The sequence below is a fragment of the Anolis carolinensis genome, chromosome 6, assembly GCF_035594765.1.
Source record: "Anolis carolinensis isolate JA03-04 chromosome 6, rAnoCar3.1.pri, whole genome shotgun sequence".
NCBI classification, from domain to species: domain Eukaryota; kingdom Metazoa; phylum Chordata; class Lepidosauria; order Squamata; family Dactyloidae; genus Anolis; species Anolis carolinensis.
The window spans coordinates 107,191,054-107,216,831 of record NC_085846.1 but is presented as its reverse complement, the minus strand read 5'-3'; the positions used below and the strand labels follow the sequence as shown (position 1 = coordinate 107,216,831).

The 25,778-nt window shown below is 38.2% G+C and overlaps 1 protein-coding gene across 6 annotated transcripts in view; it reads right to left on the bottom strand.

Moving 5' to 3' along the window:
* Nucleotides 1-9,216: 9,216 nt before the first annotated feature.
* dip2c (disco interacting protein 2 homolog C) overlaps nucleotides 9,217-25,778 on the bottom strand; it is a 332,595-nt gene continuing 316,033 nt past the window's right edge. For all 6 annotated transcript variants that reach the window (XM_016994243.2, XM_016994247.2, XM_016994244.2 and 3 more), the window contains 5 exons: nucleotides 18,543-18,600; nucleotides 17,370-17,444; nucleotides 15,727-15,901; nucleotides 15,244-15,367; nucleotides 9,217-13,747 (listed from right to left, as the gene is read on the bottom strand). In XM_016994243.2, the coding sequence (XP_016849732.1) occupies nucleotides 13,495-13,747; nucleotides 15,244-15,367; nucleotides 15,727-15,901; nucleotides 17,370-17,444; nucleotides 18,543-18,600 (685 nt within the window). In that variant the 3' untranslated portion in view covers nucleotides 9,217-13,494. The remainder of the gene's footprint in view (nucleotides 13,748-15,243; nucleotides 15,368-15,726; nucleotides 15,902-17,369; nucleotides 17,445-18,542; nucleotides 18,601-25,778) is intronic.

Sequence of the window (25,778 nt, the reverse complement as noted above, 5' to 3'; positions counted from 1 at the left end):
GTTCAATTCTGGCCACAGGGGGGAGCAGCTGCTTCATCATCCACTCTGACGACACTTCCTCATTCCAGGTCGTAAATTAGTTAAACTTGCTTCCCCACTTTTTTTTTATAAGTGGTACCTTATTTCCTACTTGATAGATGCAACTATTTTTCGGGTTGCTAGGTCAGCAACGAGCAGGGGCTATTTTTTATTTTTAATTGACGGGTGCTCACCCCGCCACAGGCTGGCCTCGAACTCATGACCTCATGGTCAGAGTGATTTATTGCAGCTGCTCAACAGCCTGCGCCACAGCCCGGCCCCTAGTTGGGCCATATCTGAAATATTAGACCTGATGTATATCACCCAATAAATACATGGATTGTGGTTGGACACTTTGAATTGACTGGGAAAGAGACCCAATCTTTGAGGAAATAGCACCCTTTGAAGAACAAGCAGTCCAACCTCTTCACGGTGAAGAAAGCAGAACTGAGACATCCTCTCTTACTCCTACGTTCTTCCTTATTAATGATGTCTATCATCATGACCATTCTCTGATACTGTTCTGCCACACTGGCCCTCGTTTTTTTTCTGTGAAGTGTAGGAGGGTATAATATAAATTAATCAGAAGTGACTGTAGATATCATGTTTGAGAGCCCAATGCTGACTCAGACCTGGCCATTTATTTATTGTTTTTGTTTTGTTTTTGAAACAATGGACAGAGGTCTTCAGCACCCATACCATCTGAGGTTCAGTTGGGGAGAAAATACAAACCAAGGCTTCCAAAATATAAAGAGTTAATGGGCACTATGGAGAGCAGACTTGCTCCCGCAAGCCGTCCTGCTGTCTAATTTTGGGGCCTGGGGGAAGAGCAGACCCTTCTGTTCCTCGCCTTTGATGGCCAAGCAAGAGAAAAATAATAATAATTTAAAAAGAGGTCAGCTTTTGAAATAAAATCACAAGGCAACTCAAAATTCCTCATGCCCTTTTTTAAAGGAGACTTCATTGTCATGTTCTATAAAGAGCTCATTGTGAGCTGGGGGTGGTTGAAGAGCACCAAATCCATCATGCTTTTGCCCAAGAAGTCTTCTCTTAAATCAGGAAGACAAACAATAATTGTTTGGGAAGCCCAAGGTGAACTGTTCGGGGCAGCAGCTAGAGTCGGAGAGGAAATAAGAAGTCATAATTCTTTTTGAGAGCTGCATTCATCTTTCTAGCCTCAGCTGGCTTTTCATTTTTTTCTTTTTTTTCTTTCCCTTAGGGACTTTGAAAGGAGCCTCTTTCAGGTTTCAGTCTGAAGCTTTAAAGAAATAAACTCTCTTCTTGGATTTCCATGACTTTTTTCTTATTTTTCAACAGTCACCAGCTTGGTAGGTCAAAGTCCCCTCCGAAACCTTTCCTAGAAGAAGTCACCCCATTTTTTGGGGTGTGTGTTTGTGGATAAATGGTCCCAAACAACCTTCTTAAGTTGAGATAAACAGCACCCAATGCCTCCCAAATATATTACAGGTATGCTTTTAAACTTATTTTGGGGTCTTGCGTTTGAAAAACACAGCCAAAATTTTGTCCCAGGCACACAGTTCTTTCATAAGCTTCACTTCAACACTTGTTTCATTCAGTCATACACTGCAACATGGAAATATCAAAGGGAGTTCTAATAAAAGTCAAACATAATGGAGCAAATCTGAGGTCATTTGGGGGGTTTAGAATGCCAGATTTCTATAAGAACAACATGCATTAAAAAAAGGTTCTATGACCTTCAATCTTACAGCCCTGTGATCATTTGAGACACTGAAGAAAGAAATTCCATAGACTCCTCACTCCACCTCCAATAGTAGAAATACAACATCAACAAATGAAGCACCATTTTCCCTTCAATGCTCAAATCTGCCGTCGGAGGTATTCACCTCATTTTACCTAATAGAAGGGTCAGCTGCACATGGAGTTGTACTGAACTCTAAAAAGAGCCCAGGAAGTTACTATTTGGACTACAGCTCCCAGCATCTCTAGTGTCCCAAACAATAGGTTTTCCAGGCTCTGCTGTAAATATATGTATACACAGGCCCCCTTTGCACCACATAATTACTGCACTATATGCCACTTTAACTTCCAATTCCAGGGATTTGTAGTGTGGAAAGGGGTATTTAGAAATGTTCACATACAAGCTCCTAATGCCACCTCCTTAGGCATTAGGCTGACATGGCAGCTAAAGTGGATTGATAGTGCTTTAACTGCATAGTGTGAAAGGCCCCATGGAGATTTTGTATTATTATTTGGAAGTAAAGAAATCAGAAACAATACAATGGAAACAGACTTTCTCTCTCTCTCTCTCTCTCTCTCTCTCTCTCTCTCTCTCTCTCTCTCTCTCTCTATCTATCTATCTATCTATCTATCTCTATATCTATCTATATCTACCGTGTTTCCCCGAAAATAAGACAGTGTCTTATATTAATTTTTGCTCCCAAAGATGTGCTAGTTCTTATTTTCAGGGGATGTCTTCTTTTTCCATGAAAAATTCACATTTATTGTTGAACCAAAAATGAACATTATATACTGTACAGTAGTTGTCATCACAAACCAGCATAACCAGACTAACTGTGAAGTCTTGTTATTACCATTATTTCCATGTACAACACTCTATGGTATGTACATTTACCAATCCCGCATACTCTGGTGTTCTGTTTGGCGGGCATAATTCCAAACAAAAACTTTACTAGGTCTTACTTTCAGGGGAGGCCTTATATTTAGCAATTCAGCAAAACCTCTACTAGGTCTTATTTTCTAGGGATGTCTTATTTTCGGGGAAACAGGGTATATCTATATATCTACATATCTATCTATCTATCTCTATATCTATCTATCTCTATATCTATATATCTACATATCTATATCTATCTATCTATCTATCTATCTATCTATCTATCTATCTATCTATCTATCTATCTAGTGAAAGTTTGCTTCCATTGTATTGTTTCTGATTTCTTTACTTCCAAATAATAATATAAAATCTCCATTGGTAAGAGAACATCTTACCAAACTAAATCTAAAGCAAACATGGTAACCTAACATATACTTAGGTAAAGGTTTTCCCCTGACGTTAAATCCAGTCGTGACCGACTCTGGGGGTTGGTGCTCATCTCCATGTCTAAGCCAAAGAGCCGGCGTTGTCCGTAGACACCTCCAAGGTCATGTGGCCAGCATGACTGCATGGAGCACCGTTACCTTCCCGCCGGAGCGGTACCTATTGATCTACTCACATTTGCATGTTTTCAAACTGCTAGGTTGGCAGGAGCTGGAGCGGACACTGTTAGACAGCAACCACAGAGTTTCACAAGCAAAAGGTTAACAGATTGATTCAGGACTATCATCGTATCACTCAGAGAGAAATGTCAAGCATAATCGGCATTTCACAAGAACGTGTGGGTCACATTATTGCTTTGCTTGGCTATCGGAAGATCTGTGCACGATGGGTCCTGTGAGACGCTGGTTGTGGAAACAAGAATGTCGACTTCTTCCGTGACGGTTTCAGAAAACCTGTTCATTATTGGCAGAAATGTATCCAATTGTCTGGTGATTATGGGGAAAAGTGAATAGTGGTAGTTAAAAAGCATGTTCTAAGGATTATTTCTGCATTGGATTTATTAAAATATTCCCATCCAAACCGAAGTAACGAAGGTGGAGGCATTACTTTTCATTCAACACTTGTACAATTTCAGGAGCGGGGAGTGCAGATAAACTCTCTAGATTACCAGTTTTGTAAACACGAGTGTGTTCAAATGGTAAATTCTCCCTAAGCCTTGAAAAAGTCAGTATTTGGTATAGTACTTATTGTTCTTGTCTATCTGCCTTGATATATATTTTTAAAAGAACACATTCCTTGTACCAATTGTTATTCATTAAAAAATACCTGGTCAGTGAATTTTCCAGGTGTGGCCAATGGGTGCAGTTGATACCTGGGGCCACTGGAGGGCACTCTAGTGATAACACAACTGGCCATTACATGCTCATGGGCCTTGAACTATTATTTTGTTCAGCGCTTGTTCAGTTATTGTGCCTTTTCCTGAAGACTGTAAAAACAATACCTTGTGCCAATTAGGGCACTGATATAGTTGTCAGCTGCCTACCACATTTGTTGTTCTGTGCTGTCAAGAATGGTTCAACTTACGGCGACCCTATGAATCTTCCAGTTTCTGATATTAACAGTCTTACTCAAGTCTTGCAAACTCAGTACTACGACTTCCTCGACTGACTCTTACCATCTGTAATGCAATCTTCCTATTTCCATGTTGCCTTCATTCTTACAATCTTTTCTAATAAGTCACATTGTCTCAAAGTACGTCCATGGTACAATAGCTTAATTGGAGTCATTTCGGTTTTTAATAAGAATTCAGTCCTGATCAACTTTGCACTATGATTACATCGGATGAGTGAAGAATTGCCACACAAGAGTTGTAGAATTATTTCTGAGTCAATTGTAGTAAGCTGTTTAGTATTGATAGGCACTGCCAACTGATCCTGATGCATTAAAACATTTTTGGATTCCTAATTTTATTTTTGTGTGTTTGTTTTTGTTTCATCCTGACCTTAGGTAAAGGTAAAGGTTTTCCCCTGAGGTTAAGTCCAGTCGTGACTGACTCTGAGGGTTGGTGCTCATCTCCATTTCTAAGCCGAAGAGCCAGCGTTGTCCGTAGACATCTCCAAGGTCATGTGGCCAGCATGACTGCATGGAGCGCCATTACCTTCCCGCCGGAGCGGTACCTATTGATCTACTCACATTGGCATGTTTTCAAACTGCTAGGTTGGCAGGAGCTGGGGCTAACAGCGGGCGCTCATTCCACTCCGGGATTTGAACCTGGGACCTTTCGGTCTGCAAGTTCAGCAGCTCAGCGCTTTAACACACTGCGCCACCACCAGGGGCCCCATCCTGACCTTACCGTCAACAAAAACAAGGCCACTGCATAGGGAAGCTGATGAAGAAACACAACCTACAAACTATCTACAGACCCACTAAGAAAATCCAACAAATGCTACATGCAGCAAAGGACAAGAGGATCCTCTCACCTCTGCAGGAGTCTACTGTATACCATGCAGCTGTGGACAGGTCTACACAACAACATTGTGTAAACGCAATATTGCCCAAACACGAATCAAGGAACATGAAAGGCACTGCAGACTAATCCAACCAGAGAAGTCAGCCATAGCAGAGCATTTGATGAACCAACCTGTACACAGCATATTATATGAGGACACAGAAATGCTGGACCACTCTCACAACTACCACGTCAGACTACACAGAGAAGCCATTGAAATCCTCAAGCATGTGGACAATTTCAAGAAAAAGGGGGAAAAACATGAAAATGAACAAAATTTGGCTACCTATATAAAAAAGAACTCTAAAATCAGGACCGTAAATAAACAATAATATTCAGAACATAGAGGAATTCCAGACAAGAAACAACCAGCGCCAGCTAACATCTCCCAATAAAGGATTCCCTCAGGCAGGAAGCAGCCAGGCTTTGAATCTGCAAGGCCATTAAATGCTCATCAAGGTGGTCAGTTGCAACATTCACATTTGCCTCCTCAGGCAGACAAGAGTTGTTTCTCCCACCCTGGACATTCCACAAATATATAAACCCCACTTGCCTAGTTTCCAACAGACCTCACAATCTCTGAGGATGCCTGCCATAAATGTGGGTAAAATGTCAGGAGAGAATGCTTCTGGAACATGGCTATACAATCCGGAACCCACTACATTTTAATCTCAGGGCATCAATCCTGCGTGATAAGGCAGGACCAAGAAGCAAGGACTCAGCCACCCAACGATTTTCATGGCACAGTCAGAACTGAGATACAGATTTCTCTAATCCCAGTACAATGATCATCAGGATGCCACACCAGCCCCTTTTAGGTCAAACTTGTCATATTGGAATGATCCCTGGTTTGAAGCAAAGAGGTTTGGAAGTTGTGCAGTATAAACGCAGAAGAAATTTGTGCTTATAGTAGCAGCCAAGGATCAGGCCAAAGGCATGTTCAGGTTCCTTGTACGGGTTCTGTCCACGGGTAAAGGTAAAGGTTTCCCCTGACGTTAAGTCCAGTCGTGTCCGACTCTGGGGGTTGGTGCTCATCTCAATTTCTAAGCCAAAGAGCCGGCATTGTCCGTAGACACCTCCAAGGTCATTTGACCGGCATGACTGCATGGAACGCTGTTACCTTCCCACCGGAACGGTACCTATTGATCTACTCACATTGCCATGTTTTCGAACTGCTAGGTTGGCAGAAGTTGGAGCAACAGCGGGCGCTCATTCCGCTCCTGGGATTTGAACCTGGGATCTTTCGGTCTGCAAGTTCAGCTGTTGAGTGCTTTAACACACTTTGCCACCGGGGCTCCCTGTCCACGGGAGGACAATATATTTGATCTAAAACTGGTGCAAGGATGTAACTGGAGCTGGCAGGATCTCACCCAAAATTTCATTGGAGGCATCTAGAAGCTCTTCCGAGGAGAATTCCTACAAAACAGATCCTTTGTCTTGCAAGGATTTCTTTGCTGTAACCAGGAATTTCTTTTGAAAATGACAATTATCTCTTCAGTTATCACTCCATTTGGAATGAGAGGCAGGCACGTGGAGGTGTTTTCTGAGAGTCCTGTCTTCACCAGCTTTTGGAAGGGCTGGTTTCGTGGACAGCCAATTGCTAGGAGTTCTGTTTCCTTCTCTAAGGAGAAAACTCCCAGGAGGCCAAGACCATTTGGATGCTCAAGGTGTCAAGGCACAGCAAGTAGCCAAATGCATGGATCCTGTGGATCCAAGCCAAGATGACTGACACCATAAATGACAAGACCAGAAATACAGTGACCAAGAGGAAGGTGGAAGGAGGAAGTCCTGATGGCTCTTCCGTCATAGAGAATGGAGCAACTGCATCCTCTGTGACTGAATCTGAGCTCAGCCTCAACCTTCAAGGCACCAGAGAACTGGGACTTCAAGACTACACTCTTCCTTCTGTCTGTCTTGTTCTGTCCTGTCCTGTCTCCGAACTGGATTGAATGTTTGCAGTGTATGTGTACTGTGATCCAGCCTGAGTTTCCTTGGGGAGATAGGGCAGAATATAAACCAAGCGTTATTATTACCGTATATACTCAAGTATAAGCCGACCCGAATATAAGCCGAGGCACCTAATTTTACCACAAAAAAACCTGGGAAGACATTGACTCCAATATAAGCTGAGGGTGGCAAATTTCAGAAATAAAAATAGATACCAATAAAATTACATTAATTGAAGCATCAGTAGGTTAAATGTTTTTGAATATTTACATAAAGCTCTAATTTAAGATAAGACTGTCCAACTCTGATCAAATCATTATTCTCATCTTCTTCAATGTAAATGTGCTTATGTATCCTTTAATAATAATAGAGTAAAATAATACATGTAATAATAATAATAATGGAAAATAATACATGTAGTAATAAATAGAGTAAAATAATAAATATAATAATATCAGAGTGAAATAATAAATGTATTAATAATAATAATAAAAATAGAGTAAAATAAATGTAATAGTAGCAACAATAATAGAGAAAAATAATAAATGTAATAATACCAATAGTAACAGAGAAAAATAATAAATGTATCATATATTCTCGAGTATAAGCTGACCCAAATATAAGCCAACCAGGACCCTCACCGGAGTATAAGCCGAGGGGGGCTTTTTCAGTCTTAAAAAAAGGGCTGAAAAACTAGGCTTATACTCGAGTATATACAATATATTATTATTATGGCTTAGGGTTGGAGAGCTTTCACCCTCCTTGTAACTCAGCATATAAGCCAAGGGAAATCCTTTACTTTGCACTATCTAAGAAATATAGAGTATTGATAGAAGAAGGTCAAAACTCTCTCCCACTCATTTGCTAATCTCCAGCAAGCTAGTAAAATGCTCTTGTAAGTCAGTGACTATAATTATAACTTTTAATGGTTAAAATGGAAGAACATCTTACCGCAAAATTCAAACATCTTGGCCTGTGATATCTCAGTGTTGCTGGGATTTGTATAGAAACTCTTGCAAGCCGTCAACTGTCAAAATATTACTTACCACTTCATGTTCTTTACTTGAAGGCTGCCAGTTGCAATTATATGTTGTCCATCAAAGAGCACCAGGAAATTGTTACGCACCATCATAATAGCATATGTGTTCCCCAAAGCAGCATGTTATTACATACTATTGAATGCAATACAAAAGTCGGTGAAAACTGGACAGGCGTTTTGTACTTTTAACAGTTCCAGTTGTGTGACAAGCAACGGTTGCTGAAATTTGCCCCTTCAATATCACAGGAGCCTTCCCTAGTTTTCAGTCTGGTAACCGTTTACTATCAAATGTCATATAGCAATTCCTATATTTTAAAATCGTGATCCGAGTTCTGTGAAAGCAAGAATGTAGTTTTTAAGTGAAAATAGTTTTCAAATGACTAAAAAGGGCACCCCCTCAATATTACCAATAGTGCCTCACTACTGACTAAATGTGACTGACTTTGGGGTGAGAAGGGCGGAATATAAATACTGTAAATAAATAAATAAATGAACCCCAGGAACTTATTAATGTAGAAAGTCATTTATGGTTTGCAGCTAATTCGGCTTGAGGATGGTTGACTCTTATACAAAGCGTGAAGCTGCTGCAATTGAAAGTGGTGGTGATGGGAAAACAGCCGTTTACAGAATTGAAGATTGTTCTATCTTGATGGCTATGCCTGACTTCTTGGGTAATAGGTAAAAACACTTTCATTCACTAATGCTCTCAAACTTCAGTCCACTGCTGTTATATTGACTGCTGTTTTAGAGGATTAATGGGGTTTTTTTTACACCTTGGGTTTATCGGCTGACATTTTTAATGTTCAACTCTGAGCTTTTAATACCTTCTCAACGTTTTATGATGTGGCTTATTGTTTTGTTTTGTGTTTTGTCTTTTATGATTTGTTAACTGTTTTGAGCCAGCTTCCGAGTAGATAAAATACATAAAACGAACAAACAAAAAGAAGGGCTGTTGATGATTAAGATGGTGTGTTCATTTAAACCATTTTCAAGTATTTAGGTATAGAAACGAGGAATACAAGGTGTTTGTAATTTATAGGTTAGGTCCAGAACTTCATAAAACATATGAAACAAGTCAAAGTTACAAAAAGAAATTAATCTTCTTGTGCTGCGGATCTGAAAAAAGGAAACCTGCTATAGTTAATTAAGAAAAAAACTTGAGTATTTTCAGAGCAACAAAAATAAAAGCTTTTATTTGTTCATTTGAATATAAAACAGGCGTTATCACAGATGTACAAAGCGTACTGGTGGTTTAACATACAAGAAGGTTGCTGTTTTGTTTGCACATAAAAATTTTCATTTGAAACTGTGATTGGCTGAGTTACATGAATTTCTCTAACCAGTCACCACACTCTATGAAATAACGCTGCTAACATTCAACTGATAAAAGGGACCGTTTTCCCTTGGGTAAAGTGTCAAGCAGGATTAAATATATATAATAAACAAGCACCATGAGGAATCTGCTCCTGTTTGATTAGTTTTGTGTTTAAATGTTCATTGTGTATCCTCCTTCTTTTTCTTTCTTTCTTTTCTTTCTTTCTTTTTAGGTGTGCATGTGCATCAGGTTGATTACATGGTTTTGTCTGACTTCAAAAGCACAAGGTCACAAGACAAACATTTTTTTATACATTCTCATGAATGGTTTATCTACAGTACAGTTTCTAATACAGAACAATCCTTCTTTATTGCTGAATCTGATGGTATATGTGTGTTTCTTTCCTCTCTACTTGCACAACAAAACTTGGAATTCGGGTTTCTTAAAATCATCGTTTATCATCCCAAGTTTCGGGAATTTTGCGCAACCCAAGATAGCAGGTTGCAGACGAAATCCGTTAATAACCACGTCATACGACTGCACTGCAGTCCTTTGTCGCCTCCCTCAGGAGTGGAAAGTTGACTTGGTGAAGGTTAAAAGTGATGCTTTAACAAAATGACAGCTAAATTTGTGTTTTGCAGCACTGAGATCAGCAATAGCAAGGACATCACAAGTTAGTTCATACACTGTAATTATGCTCATAGTCAATCAATGGCTTGTCTAAACCTTAAGAGCAACTTGACATTTTAAAGGGGGGGAAAAAGAAGTTTTGTCGTAGGGAACAAACATACATACAAACAAAAACCAGCAGGGAAAAAAAACTCAAGACAGAATGCTTCAGGATTGGTCTTTTGAGCACAAGTTGAAATATTCACAGGGCAAAAGAAATCTGGGAAAGAGGCGATAGAAAATGTTAAAAATAATAATAATCCCAAAGGAGTTTGCTGTGTTGAGATGCTCTGTCTTCCACATGCAGACTAAAAACCATCCCTTACCTTTAAGAAAGCCCACCCATCATCCCTTCTTGAAAATAACAAAAACAAAAAGAAATTTGGGCCTCTGAAGTTTCCAGTAGTAGCCAAAAATATTTCCCTTATATGTGTTATACAAAGATCGTGTCGCTTTAGTCCTGCAACTGTCTTAGTCATGCATATCTGTAACAAACACCAGCAAGTTAACGTTTCAACTATTAAAATAAATCATTCTTGGACTGCTGTTTAAATTTCACCTTGGGATCAGACACAGGTCAACCAGGTTAACATTGGGACAACCCAAAAATAAGCATTAAAAAAAAGGAAGACAACAAAGGAACTAGTCACTGAAGATTCAGTTCAACTAGAGAGAATAAAATTGAAAACACATACACACATACAAAAGGCAGCTGTGATCCATGCATTTTTTTTTCTGTTCTTCTGTCGGCAGATTCCTTTTGGAACTGAGGGATGGGATTACTCGCATCATCAACATCAGTTCCCCTGTTTGGCATTAAGGACGTGTTAGCAGTTGCACCCAATGGGGGCCAAATAATTTAGAGCGGCTTTTAGGCTACTCTCCAATAACAAATGTGCTATAAGAGAGACTTATTCAAGAGCAACAACTTTCTACAAAGTGTGACGTGCCCCTACGGCCCCTTGCCCAAACTAAACACAGTGGGAGCCAGCGGAGAGGCAAATCGATTTCTTTAAAAAATGAAAATTCTTGTGCAAAATGACCACCGAAACAAGCAAACAAAATGTCCTTACCACAAGAAATAAAAATAACAACAAAAACAAAACACCAACTTAAAAAATGACAAATATTGTGCAACAATATTATGCAGCTAAGAAAAACAGTGCTATTCTTCAAAACCTGTCTTTTCTAACGTCTAAGAAGTGTATGAACATACATGCCAGCACAGATATTTACTGTCATCTTCACAATAATAATTAAAAAAAGAATCCTTCTTAGTGCACTGTTAAAAGTCTTTGGCCGCAAAGCAAATCCTACATTGTTGGGTGCATAGAAAGCAGGACGTGGAATGACTCCCATAGGGCCTTATGTGCCAGACCCCCACCAGTGGTGTCCATACCAGGCCGTGCAGTTGCTCTTCCAAGCAAACTGGCCCAAGCTGTTCCCACTGCAGCAGAAAAGGGTCCTTCTCGTGCCGTCCACTCATTACTCTTTCTGCTGCTATCTCAGCTTCTAGAGCAGGGCTTCTTAAACTTTTTCCACTTATGACCCCTTTACAACCAAGAAATGTTTACACAACCTCGGGTATATAAATATATAAAATAGATATCCAAATCAAACATTTACTTATAATAAATCAGCAATTGCAATGCTTGCTAAACAGGCTGATTTTCCTTTTTTTTTATTAAGTAGAGCTGAAGCATTTTCTCCAAAGTTCACTGTAAACCCTGCAAGTTGTTGCCAACAGATTCGGGTAATGTCTAGGGAGATTATCATACTACACTTTAAAGAGTTGCTATCCCACTTTAAAATTCTCCTCCAGAGAAGTCCTCGGCCTCATTAAACTACAAACACCAGAACTCTACAAGGAGGCAACCACAGGATTTAAAGGCCCCACTCTAAATTACAAATCCCAAAATTCTACAGGAGGCAACCGTAGAATTTAAAGTGGGATAGCAACTCTTTAACAGTGAGAGTGATAATCTCATAAAACAATCACTAGGTGATGGCCAGAAACCTTTTACTGTTGCCAACTTTATTTGAACCCCAACATAGAGCTAAAGGGACCCGATTTGGGGACAGTTTAAGAAGCAGTGTTCTAGAGTAGAGGCAGACAGCAGAAAGAGCAGAACCACAAACAAATGAAGAACAGTGACTGGGCTGTCAAGGCGTAAGTATGAGAGGTCTGTGGGGAAAACCCAGTTGCCTTGCTGAAAAAAGCAAGCTTGGAAAAGCACCTGGACCTGATGGCAGCTGGTGGTAAAGGAGACCGTGGTCTTGGCACTCTACAGGAACCACTTCACCTCCGGTACTCTGCACAGGCAAGGAGGCAGGACTGCGACCTTACAAACTCACTCACGGCCTTGCAGGCAGAATAATGGTGTCACTTGCTGATATTTGGAAGATTCTTTTTTAGACAGGGATACTTAGGAATCCAGGACTGCTTTTTTCCTCTCTCTCTCAAAACCTGTGAATAATGTTTGCTTATCTACAGTGGGAAAAGAGACACCATGCAAGTGATGAGTACTGCATCCTTTTTTTAAAACTTTAAAATCTTTTTTCTTTTTGTCATTAGTGAATTTATATTTCATATATATATATTTGATGTGATACTATCCACTCAAGATAATACAACCCCTTTTGTTTTTTTATATTAGCAAACATTACAAGAGCTTAATATTCTTGAATGTTTCTCTTTTATACTTCTAAAGAGATCAAAATAAATTAAAGATTTTGTACATAATTACAGACGTAGTTAACTTATTTTATCTTTTTAGTTTAGTACAAAGATATCTGCAAGTTCATTGCCGAAATACACCTTATTTATAAATTTCTGTTCATTCTAACACTAATAACCAAAGGCTCTTTCCACCTTTGAATTTTCAGCATTTCCAGGAGAGAAAGCTGTTAAAAACTCTAATTTAAGAAGGTGCTGTTTTGGGTATTTTCCTCGTACCTCAATGTCATTTCCTAAGACAATGGAATAGAAAATGGCTTAAAATTAGTAATGGATCCATATTGGAAAAGATTTTTATGGACATTTAAAAACAAGCAAACCGAAACAATTCAATCATATTATGAGCGGTTCAAAAATATCCACTTGGAGGGCAGATTAAAAAAAAGCTACTTCAGTTTAACATAAAATACAAAGCCATATTACTTAGAAAGCAGTATCATCCCAATAAGCAAAAAATAATCTTTTTTAAAAAGTCTAATAATGGGCTTTCCAACAAACTGAAGGCAGTACCCCAAAGTCCTTCTGTGCTAAAATGTAGTGGTAAAAGAAACACATTTCACATTTTTTTGTCCTGCTAATAATGAGCGCTTCAGTGAGTCCCAATAGAAACACAGTTCCAATCTGAAGAGCGTCCCTTTCTTATCAGCACACTGTTTAGTGTATGTCAAAAAATGTTTTATACATCTAAAGTAATGTCCATAGAAGCCTGAAAGATACAAGACTACATGTTGTAGGCCACATAGATGGGATCTAGTTGGTCTGCCAAAAATCCATCTCGTAGGTGCATACGTTGTTTCTCTCCACGGGAGTTGATAGGGATTACACCAACGTCCACCACCACCACCACCCCTACAATCAGGTAATGTTCCTCCAGGACCACGTTGGTGACTAGAGGAACCAGGTCTAAGGCTTCTTGTTCTGATCCATCCAGCTCCACAACAACAACCAACAAATTTGTCCAGGTGAACACCGCACTGAAAGGCAAGGAAGAAATATGTATCAGAACTGGGAATATGATTCACCAGTTTCAACCTAAAATATTTTTTAAACCTATTTGTTTATTTGTTTGCAACATAGAGCTATTGATTGCTCTTTGCCATCTCAACACTGTCTCTGCTGTTCCTTTCCATGTAACATATAGTGGGTTGGGTCATGCTTTGAGAAGATCCATGGAAATGTGTTACAACTAACTTAATTTCCACTATTATCAAAGAGTTTTACTCTAGAATGTAAGATCATTGTCTTGGAGGAAGGTGGCATTGCAACGGGAATAAATTAAACCAAATTTTAGTATCTGAGACTTTGGACACTAAAACATTAATATATGTTGAAATATTACTTATTTTATCTACACCCACCTGACTATATGTATGCACTAAATAAAAAACACACTTTGTGAATCAGATCACAAATGCTTATGCATTAATAAATGGATGGGTCTTTAAGGTGCTGAACTATACTGCTGCATTGGTGGTTAGGGACCACAGGAGTTGTAGTCCAACACACCTGGAAGGCACCAGGGTGAAAGAAGGCTGTTACAGAATATTTTATGATTCTGTTAGAATTGGATAATATATCCATCATAAACATAGTAATACGCTCTTAAAAGTGTGTTTATGTGCTTCTGTCTGTGCATGGGTGACACAAAACATCAATTTGCTGAAACGAACAGGTTACATGATCAGAAAGTGCATAAAAGGGCAAGACTATTAATAGATGTGTCCCTCCTCACTTCTATTCCTTGTATGTATATATGTGTCCAAGAAAATTACATATTTGATCATTGAATTTGATCATTATGATACTGGAGTTTATGAAATAACTTAAAAAATGGCACACTTAGAAGTAAGAACAGGGAGATACTGCTAAAATTCTCTGTTTTTTTTACCACTTGCATGATTTTGGATATATTCCTTAATAACATATGCAGAATCACATTTGCACAACTGATATGAGTTGACTATAGTCTTGCCCTGTTACATATGATATCATAGTAAAATGGTGTCCCTAAATGGCAAAAATCAAGGTTTGCTTTTTGGATTAAAAAAATATTTTAAGCAGTAGATGGTTGAATCTATGGATGCAGAATCCATGGATGTGTAGGGGCAACTGTATGCTTAAATCTAGATCTAACCCTGCTGAATAAGCTTTTGCTGGTGCAGTAGTAGTAAGGAGTCTTTGATTTTCTTTTCTCCCTGCTCTATCGCTAAATGCAAGACGGAGGTGGAAACTATTTATGCAAGTCCCGTGACTGGCCTAAGAGGCAAGAATCATGGAAAGATCTGTGGGACATGTGCATATGTCCAAGATTAGATCTCTCTCTCCAGGAGTCACAGCTCTGTCCCTTATATCAGAGTGATATACCTGCATTAATTTGAACCCACCTATGATGCCATCCCAGCAAACCCAAGGCTGTAGTCTAAGAGAACAGTGTCATGTTTACGTTTCAGGGGCATAACACAGTACTTACCATTCTGTAATGCTTTTATGTGCTCTAATTACAGATGTCTCAATATCTATAGGGTGATACCTCATTCCTCGCAATTCCATGGCTTCATCTAGTGCACCTACTACATAAAGTGCATCATGCCGCTCTGGTTTCAAGAAAGCCGGAGGAAAGAAAAGAGAAACAATTCACTCTATGAAGCAATGAATCATGTCCCTTTTGTAAGCTCAAGTACATCCGCACCACATGAAAGACCACATGAAAATTAGCTTTGTTATTCTGCCCACTGTATTTCCATTCCACTTATAATAGCTTCAAGATGGTCAACAAAATGAAGCAGATTTAACACAACTAGATTATCAGTGACAAGAATTTTTTTTAAAAGCAGACATAAAAACAGCACTGCGTTTATTTATTTATTTTCTCGAGATATCTAATTACTCTGATTAATAAATTAATTTGCATTTATCAGCTTGCAAACATTCAAAAAATAGGAACAGCACTTACCCCCATTTGCATCTGTAAGTTCTGTTCTTCTGAGGAATCCCAAGTAGCCAGTCCGTGCCCAGATGGTTTGTGTGTCTCCAAAACTAAGTCTTGAGTTAAAATGATCTGACTGTAAGGACTCATCTCCATAGATAGTGAAGTAGCCACTTGCATTATGAGCACTATGAACCCATATCTGGTGGTAATTGGGAGAATAATATAGGTTTCCATTAATGAAACATTATTGGCAATGCTTTGCTTCAAAACTTTCATTTTAAACTCAACAGAATCTTTCAACGCAATGAATACAGGCTGAGCATCTCTTCTCCAGAATTCCAAAACTGAAACTGTCCACCTGGAAGTGACACCTTTGCCTTCTGTTGTTTAGATGTACAGACTTCGTTTCATGCACAAAATCACTACAAATCTTATATAAAATTATTTTCAAGCTATGTGTATAAAGTATATGTGAAATACAAATGAATGTTGTGTTTAGGCTTGGGTCCCTTTTCCAAGAGATCGCAGTATGTACATACAGTAGAGTCTCACTTATCCAACATAAACGGCCCAGCAGAACGTTGGATAAGCGAAAATGTTGGATAATAAAGAGGGATTAAGGAAAAGCCAATTAAACATCTAATTATGTTATGATTTTACAAATTAAACACCAAAACATCATGTTTTACAACAAATCAAGAGAAAAAGCAGTTCAATACACAGTAACATTGGGCTTGGGCTGTGGCGCAGGCTGGAGAGCAGCTGCAATGAATCACTGCAATGAATCATTCTGACCAGAAGGTCATGAGTTCGAGGCCCGCTTGGAGCCTATGTTTGTCTTGTCTTTGTTCTATGTTAAAAGGCATTGAATGTTTGCCTATATGTGTAATGTGATCCGCCCTGAGTCCCCTTCGGGGTGAGAAGGGCGGAATATAAATGCTGTAAATAAATAAATACATAATAGTAATTACTGTATTTATGAATTTAGCACCAAAACATAGCAATGTATTGAAAACACTGACTACAAAAACATTGGCTGCTAATAAATTGACATAATAAAGACAGAATGGCATGAAATGAACTTAAAGAGTAACAACATTGTTGGAAATTAAATCTGTATAAAGTTCAATCCTTGCTGCCTAGAAAAAACAGCTGTGGATCCGGGTGGGAGGCAGATTGCATTGGATAATCCAGAACCTTGGATAAGTGAAGGTTGGATAAGTGAGACTCTACTGTATATGCAAATCTAGTTATTCCAGAATAAAAACGTATCTTAAATCCAAAACATTTCCAAGCATTTCAGATAAGGGATACTTAGCATGTACAATCAAAATTCTTTACTATGGGAAATACACTGTATCTTGCACATGTACCAACCTGGAAACAAAGTGCTAAAAACTGTGAGTATTCTCAATGAAGAAACAAGCAAACTTTTACAAAAAGAATCCTAGGCATGATGCTCTCAGTCTTCCTCTGTGACAAACCTCAGTAATTTGCATCTGGCCTGCTATTAATTTCACACACTTGCCTAAAGCTGTGTGGTGTGTATACCTGCTCAAGTGGGCTGTTTGCCACATGCTTATTAAGGACAACTGTGAGGGAAGGAAGGCTGCTTTTAACCAAGTCGTGCAATTCAAGTACCAACCGAGGCACAGCTTCTGACTCACCTCTCCGAGATGAGAATCTCCCAGGGGTCCCTTTGTTTCTGGATTGGCAATAATGATACGAACGCCAGGGAGGATCTATTGAAGACAAAATGAATCACATTTGGTCAGGAACCGGATGATGTGCATATTGTTTTATGAAACCACAGAACTTCCTTCTTGTGCCCTGAAGCTCTTCAAGGGATTCTTATCTTATTAAAAAAGAAGACGTTGGCGATGTTTCTTGGGGGGGAATGAGGTGGGAGTAGCTAAGCCTTGTAAACTTCTGATTCTTAATGGGATATTCACTGAGTAATCATTAAGTCATCAGTTCTTTTTTGCTTGAGTCCAAGGCAATAAGCATCAAATGATAGAATCATAGAATCATGGAATAAGAGAGTTGGAAGAGACCATGTGGGCCAACCAGTCCAACTCCTGTCATGCAAGAAAAGCACAGTCAAAGTATTCCTGACAGATGGCCATACAGCCTCTGTTTAAAAATTCCAAGAAAGGAGCTTCCACCACACTCCGAGGCAAATTATAGGGAAATTATACCCAAATATACACTAAAAAGAGGGGATCTCTAGTAGCATCTTTAGTGTTAGAATGGCATAGTGGTTTGAGTACGTAAACAGAGTTGAAATCCCTGCTCATCTCTGGAAACTCGCTGGAGGATACTGGGCAAATCACACAATATTAGCATCAGAGGGAAGCAATGGCAAACCCCCTCTGACATATTTAACATTTTCCAGCTTCTGGCTTCATGAGGGTATGCTCGATTCCAGCCACAGGGGGAGCTGCTGCTTCATCATCCACTGTGACACCGAGTCCTTGATGGAGTACTTCCTCATTCTTCTGCATGCACGCTGCTGGACGGTTTTATAGTGTCATAAATTAGTTAAGTTAGTCTCCCTGCATCAGTGGTCCCTAATTTTTTCTACTTGACAGATGCAACTGTCTTTCGGGTTGCTTAGGTAAACAACGAGCTAGGCTATTTAATGGTCGGGCGCTCAATCCATCATGACTGTGATCTCACATCTCATATGGAGTGAGTTACGCAGGTCCAACACACACCTAAGCATGGTAAAGGAGCATTCCCCCAATTACATTCTCACCCTAAATCATTATATTTCTTTGTTCCCTTATGCCTGCTTCACCACCGGGATATAACCAAAATTTTGATATTTTTTAATTTACCTTTCCTGATTCCATGAGGGGCAAACTATGTGGTGATCCTCTTTCTACTAAACGCACCCTGGAAAACAAAACACAGAAAACAATCATGACGATTGCACAAAAACTACATGTACAAAAAAGTAAATGTCAGGCATATGGTTACATTTCCAGCACTTGAGTTTCACTTACCACTGCACCTACTTGTAGGGTGCTTTCTTCATAGCAAAAAAAAAAAAAAGACAAGCTATTTTTGGTTTTGACCTCAAGACAAAGTACAGAAAAGAAATCCTAAGCAATACCCTCTAAGCTGTCATGAAAAATAGCATAGTAGAGATGACGGTGGATAGATTTAGGCCTAACCAATTGCTAGCATGAGGCATTTACTTCAAGCAAAAGAAGTCAGTGATGCATAGGGAGCAGCAGCAGCAGATTTCTGATAGCTCTCTTCTCCTAAAACAGCACCTCCCATGCTATCAGATATAGGAAAATGGAAATTATTTTTCCCATGTGTATTCAGGATTGGTACCATGTTTGTGCCCACTTGCTACAGCTGTTTCTTTCTCTTCAGGGACTGTGAGTTTGGGGGCCAACACCAACCCAGGGAGAACCATATTATTTATTTATTTATTTTATTACAATATTTATATCCTGCCCTTCTCACCTAATAGGGGACTCAGGACAGCTTACAATAAAACACATATATAAAATTGTACAATACATTGTGAATCAATTAAAAAGTTATTAAATTACAGCAGACATGACATATTGAGTAGCCCTGCCATGTTCCATTCAACCTCTGCAACACTGACGAGATCTGGAAATAGTTAATCCATTTGCCAAAATAAGATTATAGTGTTCCATGGAATTGATTGTTTATTGGTTGAAATGCAATGCTTTTTTATAGTGGGGATGAACAATTCAGAATTATGATGTCTTCCATGCCATCGCTTTCCCAGATAAACTAAAATACGTGGCAAGCCTACATTAGCGTGAATGCATCAAAAGCCCACTGTTGTTCTGAATAGTCCTTTCACAAAGAAATTATGAGTGGGTTTTCAAGGCTTTTCATGAATTGCTTTAATTGTTTCCATGCACTTTATTAGGAGCCACTCTGCCCCATCTAATTAGTAGAGGTGGAGTTTAATGTCAATTCACTGGATGTGCAAAAAAGTGAAAATGTTGGCCATGGATATATCTATTTATAGGTATCTCTTTATGATTTATTTCCTGGCCTTTGTTGAAGATGCGAGGACGGCACATATGGGGCTGCCATCATAACAACATTGTGATGTAAAACACTGACTGTCAATGACAACTGAGATCAAAACCAGTGAACTCAGTGGTTGGGTGGTGATTTTTAACAGTTTTTTTCAACGTACCACACTGGTTAAATGCAAAGATGGTCCCAAAAATCTGCATGACAGATGACTCAGAGAGGAAGGGTATAATGGATCTCCCCTACCTCTCTCTGTGAGTGATTAGGAACATGTTACACACACTTATGGTTTTTTTAAAGGGCCAAGGGAATTTAAACTAGTGCCGATCTTTCCAAAACACTCAACCAGAGTGCAGAACAAAAGGCTAAAACCCGTGCTAAATTCACCAGAAGGTGTTTTCTTTTTTAACTGAGCCTTTTAAGCAACTCCTACTCGGGTTTTACAATGGAAATTAATCATTCAAAGCATTTCTGCTTTAAGAAAACCTGACAAAAGCCAAGCCACAAATCCCTTTTCTTACAATATATTTAAATGCTGGTGAACAACTGAGAATCCATGCTGTGATTTCATGAGATTTATCACACCAGCTTCCATTGCAAACACTGCTCGAAATGTCATTCCAATGGCAGATGAAAGGAAGTACTGGAAGAAGAAACTTTTTCCAGTTAGGAAAACATGCTTTGCAGGAAGGAACAGAGCAGTTAGGAAACAGCAGAGGTGTTGCTGATAAATTTGGTGCATGCTGTGGGGGGACTAGAAGATGTTGGGAGAATGGAGGACAGCAAAAGCAGTTGAGAAATGAATGATACAAAACAAGCTATGTGGAGGTAGCATTGAGTTAAAAACACGGAAATTGTGACATGGCTAAACTGTTGGCAAATTAAGGAGAGCTATAAAGAGGATAAAAAGGAAGGGTTTGAAACCAAAGACACATGCTGGGATAGAGTACTAAAATCAGAAACGAAAATAATAAAATTATTATACCAGCAGCTACTGATGTGGGATACGGAAGAAGTACAGGTGAAAGAGGTTATGGTTAAATGGGCTAAAGAGGTAGGCCATTCAATCAATCTAGCAGAATGGGAGAAGATATGGAAGAGGAACTTAAAATTTACGTATTCAATAGAACTGAAGGAAAATTGGTACAAGATCTTTTATAGATGGTATATCACACCGGAAAGACTTGCGAAATTCAGTAAGGGAAAGGGAGATGGGAAATGTTGGAAATGCGGGAAACACAACTGAGATTTTATGCATATGTGGTGGGGATGTAAGAGAATAAACAAGTTTTGGCAAGAAATCCATAAAGAAATGGAAAAAAATACTCCAAAATAAGTTTGATTTAAAACCAGAGTATTTTCTTTTAGGTATTACAAATTTCCATATGGACCTCAACACTGAAAAGCTCTTTACATATATGGTAACAGCGGCTAGGATATGTTTAGCAAAATTATGGAAAATGAAAGAAACTCCCTCAGTGGAGAAATGGACGTTAAGATTAATTGACATCAAAAATATGGACTTACTAATGCAAAAAGTGTCACAAAGCATGTCATCAAGACAATGGACAGACTGGGACAAACTGAGACAATACTTGAAAAAAGACAAAATTGAACTTTTGTAACTATGTTTATTGTAACCGCAGACCAAATGTGATATATGGATGTGGTGCTGGTGAGAAAGGGGAGAAGAGAAGATGTAAAGATGATGCGACGCAGATGATCTTGGAAGTGAAATAACCTCCCCCCCCCCACTTCTTTTTTTTTTTCTTTTTCCTTCTTTTTTCTTTCTTCTCCCTCTGTTTTTATATTCCACTTGAATACTGTACTGTTTTCGTTTTTGGGTTTTTTTTTCTTTTTTTGGACACATTTAAAACTATAAATAAAAAATTAAATAAAAATAAAAATAATAAAAAACACGGAAATTGTAATCTAGAAAGCCCATCTGAAACTTTAAAAAACAGCCTTGAAAAAATCCCTTTTTGATTGCATAACTATGTTTCACGGCATTTCCATTGATACCTTCTGACTCAATTTGCACATGATACCACACCAGACCTGGGAATTGTGTAGTGCTCCACATATCAGCTACTGGGAGAACAGAGGGAATGTACAAATCCAAGGCCATTGAGAAAAAAAACTACCCAATTTTTCACTTCTACAGAACTTAGAAGGTCTTAGTAAAAGTCAGCATGGTCCACTGGTTTGAGTGCTGGGAGTAGGATTTTGGACACCAGGGTTCAAATCCCTGTGAAAAACCACTGGATGACTTTGGAAAATCACATTCTCTCAACATCTGAGGAAGACAAAGACAAAACTTGCCAAGAAAACCCTTTGACAGGATTGCCCAAAGCCAGAAATGATTTAAAGGCTGTCAAAAACAACAACAACCACAACAGAACTTATGCAGTGTACTAGTTCTCCTTTCTCTCTCTAAACCCGTTCTCAAGAACAGGCAAATTCAAGTTGAGTTACAAACTGTGCTTCAGGTCAGAAAGTTTGAGTCTCACTTATTCAACATAAACGGGCCGGCAGAACGTTGGATAAGCGAATATGTTAGATAATAAGGAGAGATTAAGAAAAAGCCTATTAAACATCAAAATAGGTTATGATTTTACAAATTAAGCACCAAAACATCATGTTATACAACAAATTTGACAGAAAAAGTAGTTCATTACACATTAATGCTATGTAGCAATTACTGTATTTACAAATTTAGCACCAAAATATCACGATATATTGAAAACATTGACTACAAAAATGTATTGGATAATCCAGAACGTTGGATAAGTGAGACTCTATTGTAGTTGTTAAGTTTCAGCTGGTAATGAAACTATAAGATGGCTGTCTGGTTTAAAATAAGGAATGACAGCTCAATATCAGATGGGATAATAACAATTACGGGATTTGGGAAGTTGTCAGAATCTTAGTAAACATGCTGGAGCATCTGTAGTGCTGAAAAAACTGTCAATGTTCCCCAATATGAAATGAAGGATTGACTGATCAGTTCACAACTTCGAGTAGTAAGAATTTGGTACCCCCCACTGCAGCAAGAGTATAAACATAATAAACTACTAGCCATTCTTATTTTCTGGCCTATTTTCTGCCCTAAATACACTGAAAAAGGACAAATAGCACTATGAGAAACATAGAACTCCAAAATATCCTAGATAGTATTATGTAGGCTGCTAACTTGTACACACATTTGTAAAAAAAATACCTCATGCTATTCTAAATCTGGCTATTTATATTTTTGGCAACTAGAAAGGTCTTACAACAATTAAGATATTTAGATCCAGGCTTGGATGAATCCAGGGAGGAAAAAAATTCCTGAGCTCAGGAGAAACTCTGTATATGCCCTTGCTGTTTGCATTTTATAGATAACTACCCTTGCTTTAAGCCAAAGAATTTGAGATTGGCATTTGGCATAGGCAATTTCTAAACTATCTGGGTCCACGTTACTCAGGATTACATAATGAAAGCTTGTCACTACTTGTATGTTCTATACCCCTTGCCACTCAATTCATTCATTTCCTATTTTTCCAGCTCTCAAATGTTGGGTGTCCTATTTTCATACCAGGCTATTTTTACACATACATTTCCCTGTTAGATATGACATGTTCCCGAGTGCTTTTTGAGGCTGTTCGAGTCTACACCCACACACTTTTTATAATGCCATGGGCATGCCAAATAATGCAGATTAGGAAAAAAAAGCAGGCAGGTCTGAAATGTGATTCATGCAGCCCCTGATGTAAAGGTCGCACGGATCAGATCCGGTAATTACAAAGGGGAACAGACCCAAAAAAGAGCTCTTTCCCGCTCCCAGGACAATGCCTCTCTCTACCAAAATCACTTTGTCACTAGAAGCATTCGGAAGATCTTTTTTCTGAGACCTTGAATAAAAACTAATTATGTACAGGGAACAAATTTGGAACTGATCAAAAACCACAAGGAATACTGATTTACTCCTGCTTCCGGTGAGCCATCAACAAAGGAGTCTTAAGCACTCCCCTGTTTTTATATTAAAATAAGGACCAGGGCAGTTTTGGCCTGGAGGGAATACTTATGGGCTTTCCCTATTGCTCCAACAAATCCCCCATTTGTATTCATGTGGGCTCAACTTCTTTGAACAAGAGATTATGCACTCCTCTCTCTTTTAACACTCGTGTTAGGAAAGAGGGTAAGGATTAATCCTTCCTATGTATATTCTCTTGTGCCAATAACCTGCACATCCACACATTTTTAATTTATTGGGTTTTCTCTCAGTCAGGTACAGATGTGAAAAGAATCTATATTTGATAACTGGGAGGGAGGGCTGGCAAACAATTTCTCTCATCATCTCCTTACAAGCATAGGAATATATATGTTTGGACTACAGCCGTCAGTCTGAAAATTGTACTTGAAAAAGTAACTTTTTCACACACATGGCATGCACACACATACACATGCACAAACACATGGAGAATCAATATCTATGAGAAATTAAGCATTACGCTGACAGTGTAATTCTATTGTGGATTTGCCACACTATTTGTTTTCCTGCTCATTATATCCTGAAAACCAAGAACCAAATTCTGTTTTAACTACATTCTAATAATTTCTATCTTCTCTGTGATACCGATTCTATGATAATTCACAAGGTTTCTCTTCTTATTCTGGCAGCAATGAAAATTCAGGCAAAAATTATAATTGAAATGGCAATTGATTGCTCTGGGAGATACTCTTTATCTAAATTTCAGCATTGTTGCTTATTGAATGTCTTTTAAATGTAATGTATTGATTTTTTAATATGCAAGATCTATATAATAATTATTCATCTGATACTTTTATATCATATTTATTTGTTTTGTTTGACAACTGCCTATGGTCTAAGCATTAATAGACTACTACCCTGTTTCCCCGAAAATAAGACAGGGTCTTATATTAATTTTTGCTCCCAAAGATGCACTAGGTCTTATTTTCAGGGGATGTCTTATTTTTCCATGAAGAACAACAAAATGAACATTTATTATATACTGTAAAGTAGTTGTCATCACAAACCAGCATAACAGACAAACTATGAATCCTATCAAGAATTTCTTGTTACTACCATTATTTACATGTACAACAATCTATGGTACCTCTTGCAATTTAGGTTTCACAAGGTTTCCACGCTGATTTCTCTCTATTCTAGTTTCAATGTAGTCATGAATGATGAATAATATAATATACTATAATAATAATATGATAATATAATAATATAATGATATACAATATATTAATGAGATAATATAATATAGGATATAATAATAACAGAAAATGATAATAATATGGTATTAATAGGATAATATAATAATAGGATATAATAACAGAATAGCATAATAATATAATAATAATAGGATAATATAATAGAATAATAGAATGGAATAGAATGATATAAAATATATTAATAGGATAATATAAAACGGAATATAATAATAACAGAATATGCTAATAATAATAAAATAATAATATGATAATATAATAGAATAATAGTATAGAATATAATGATATAAAATATATTAATAGGGTAATATAAAATGGAATTTAATAATAACAGAATAATAATATAATAATCTGAAAATATAATAGAATAATAATATAATGATATAATAATAATAATGGAAAAATATAATATAATGATTTAAAATATATTAATAGGATAATATAATAATGGGATATAATAATAGTAACAGAATATGATGATAATAATATGGCAATAGAATAATAGTATAAAATAATCAGTTTCATGGCATAGGATAGGAAGATGAGAAGAGAATCCCAATGCGTCCTGTACCTTTAAGGAGCGAAGCCTTGGGGAGGAGTGGAAAGCCCTCTTCCTTCCCTCCCTCCCACCCTCCCTTGCCCGGGCTCCAGGAGCCAATCAGAAGCCTCTGGGAAGCAAGGCAGCATGGCCAGGAGGGAGACGGAAGGAAGGAAGAAGCAGCAGCCACGGAAGGTTTTTCAAGCTAGGGGACAGGCAAGGCAAGGCCAGCCAGGGTGAGAGGGAGGCACAGAAAACA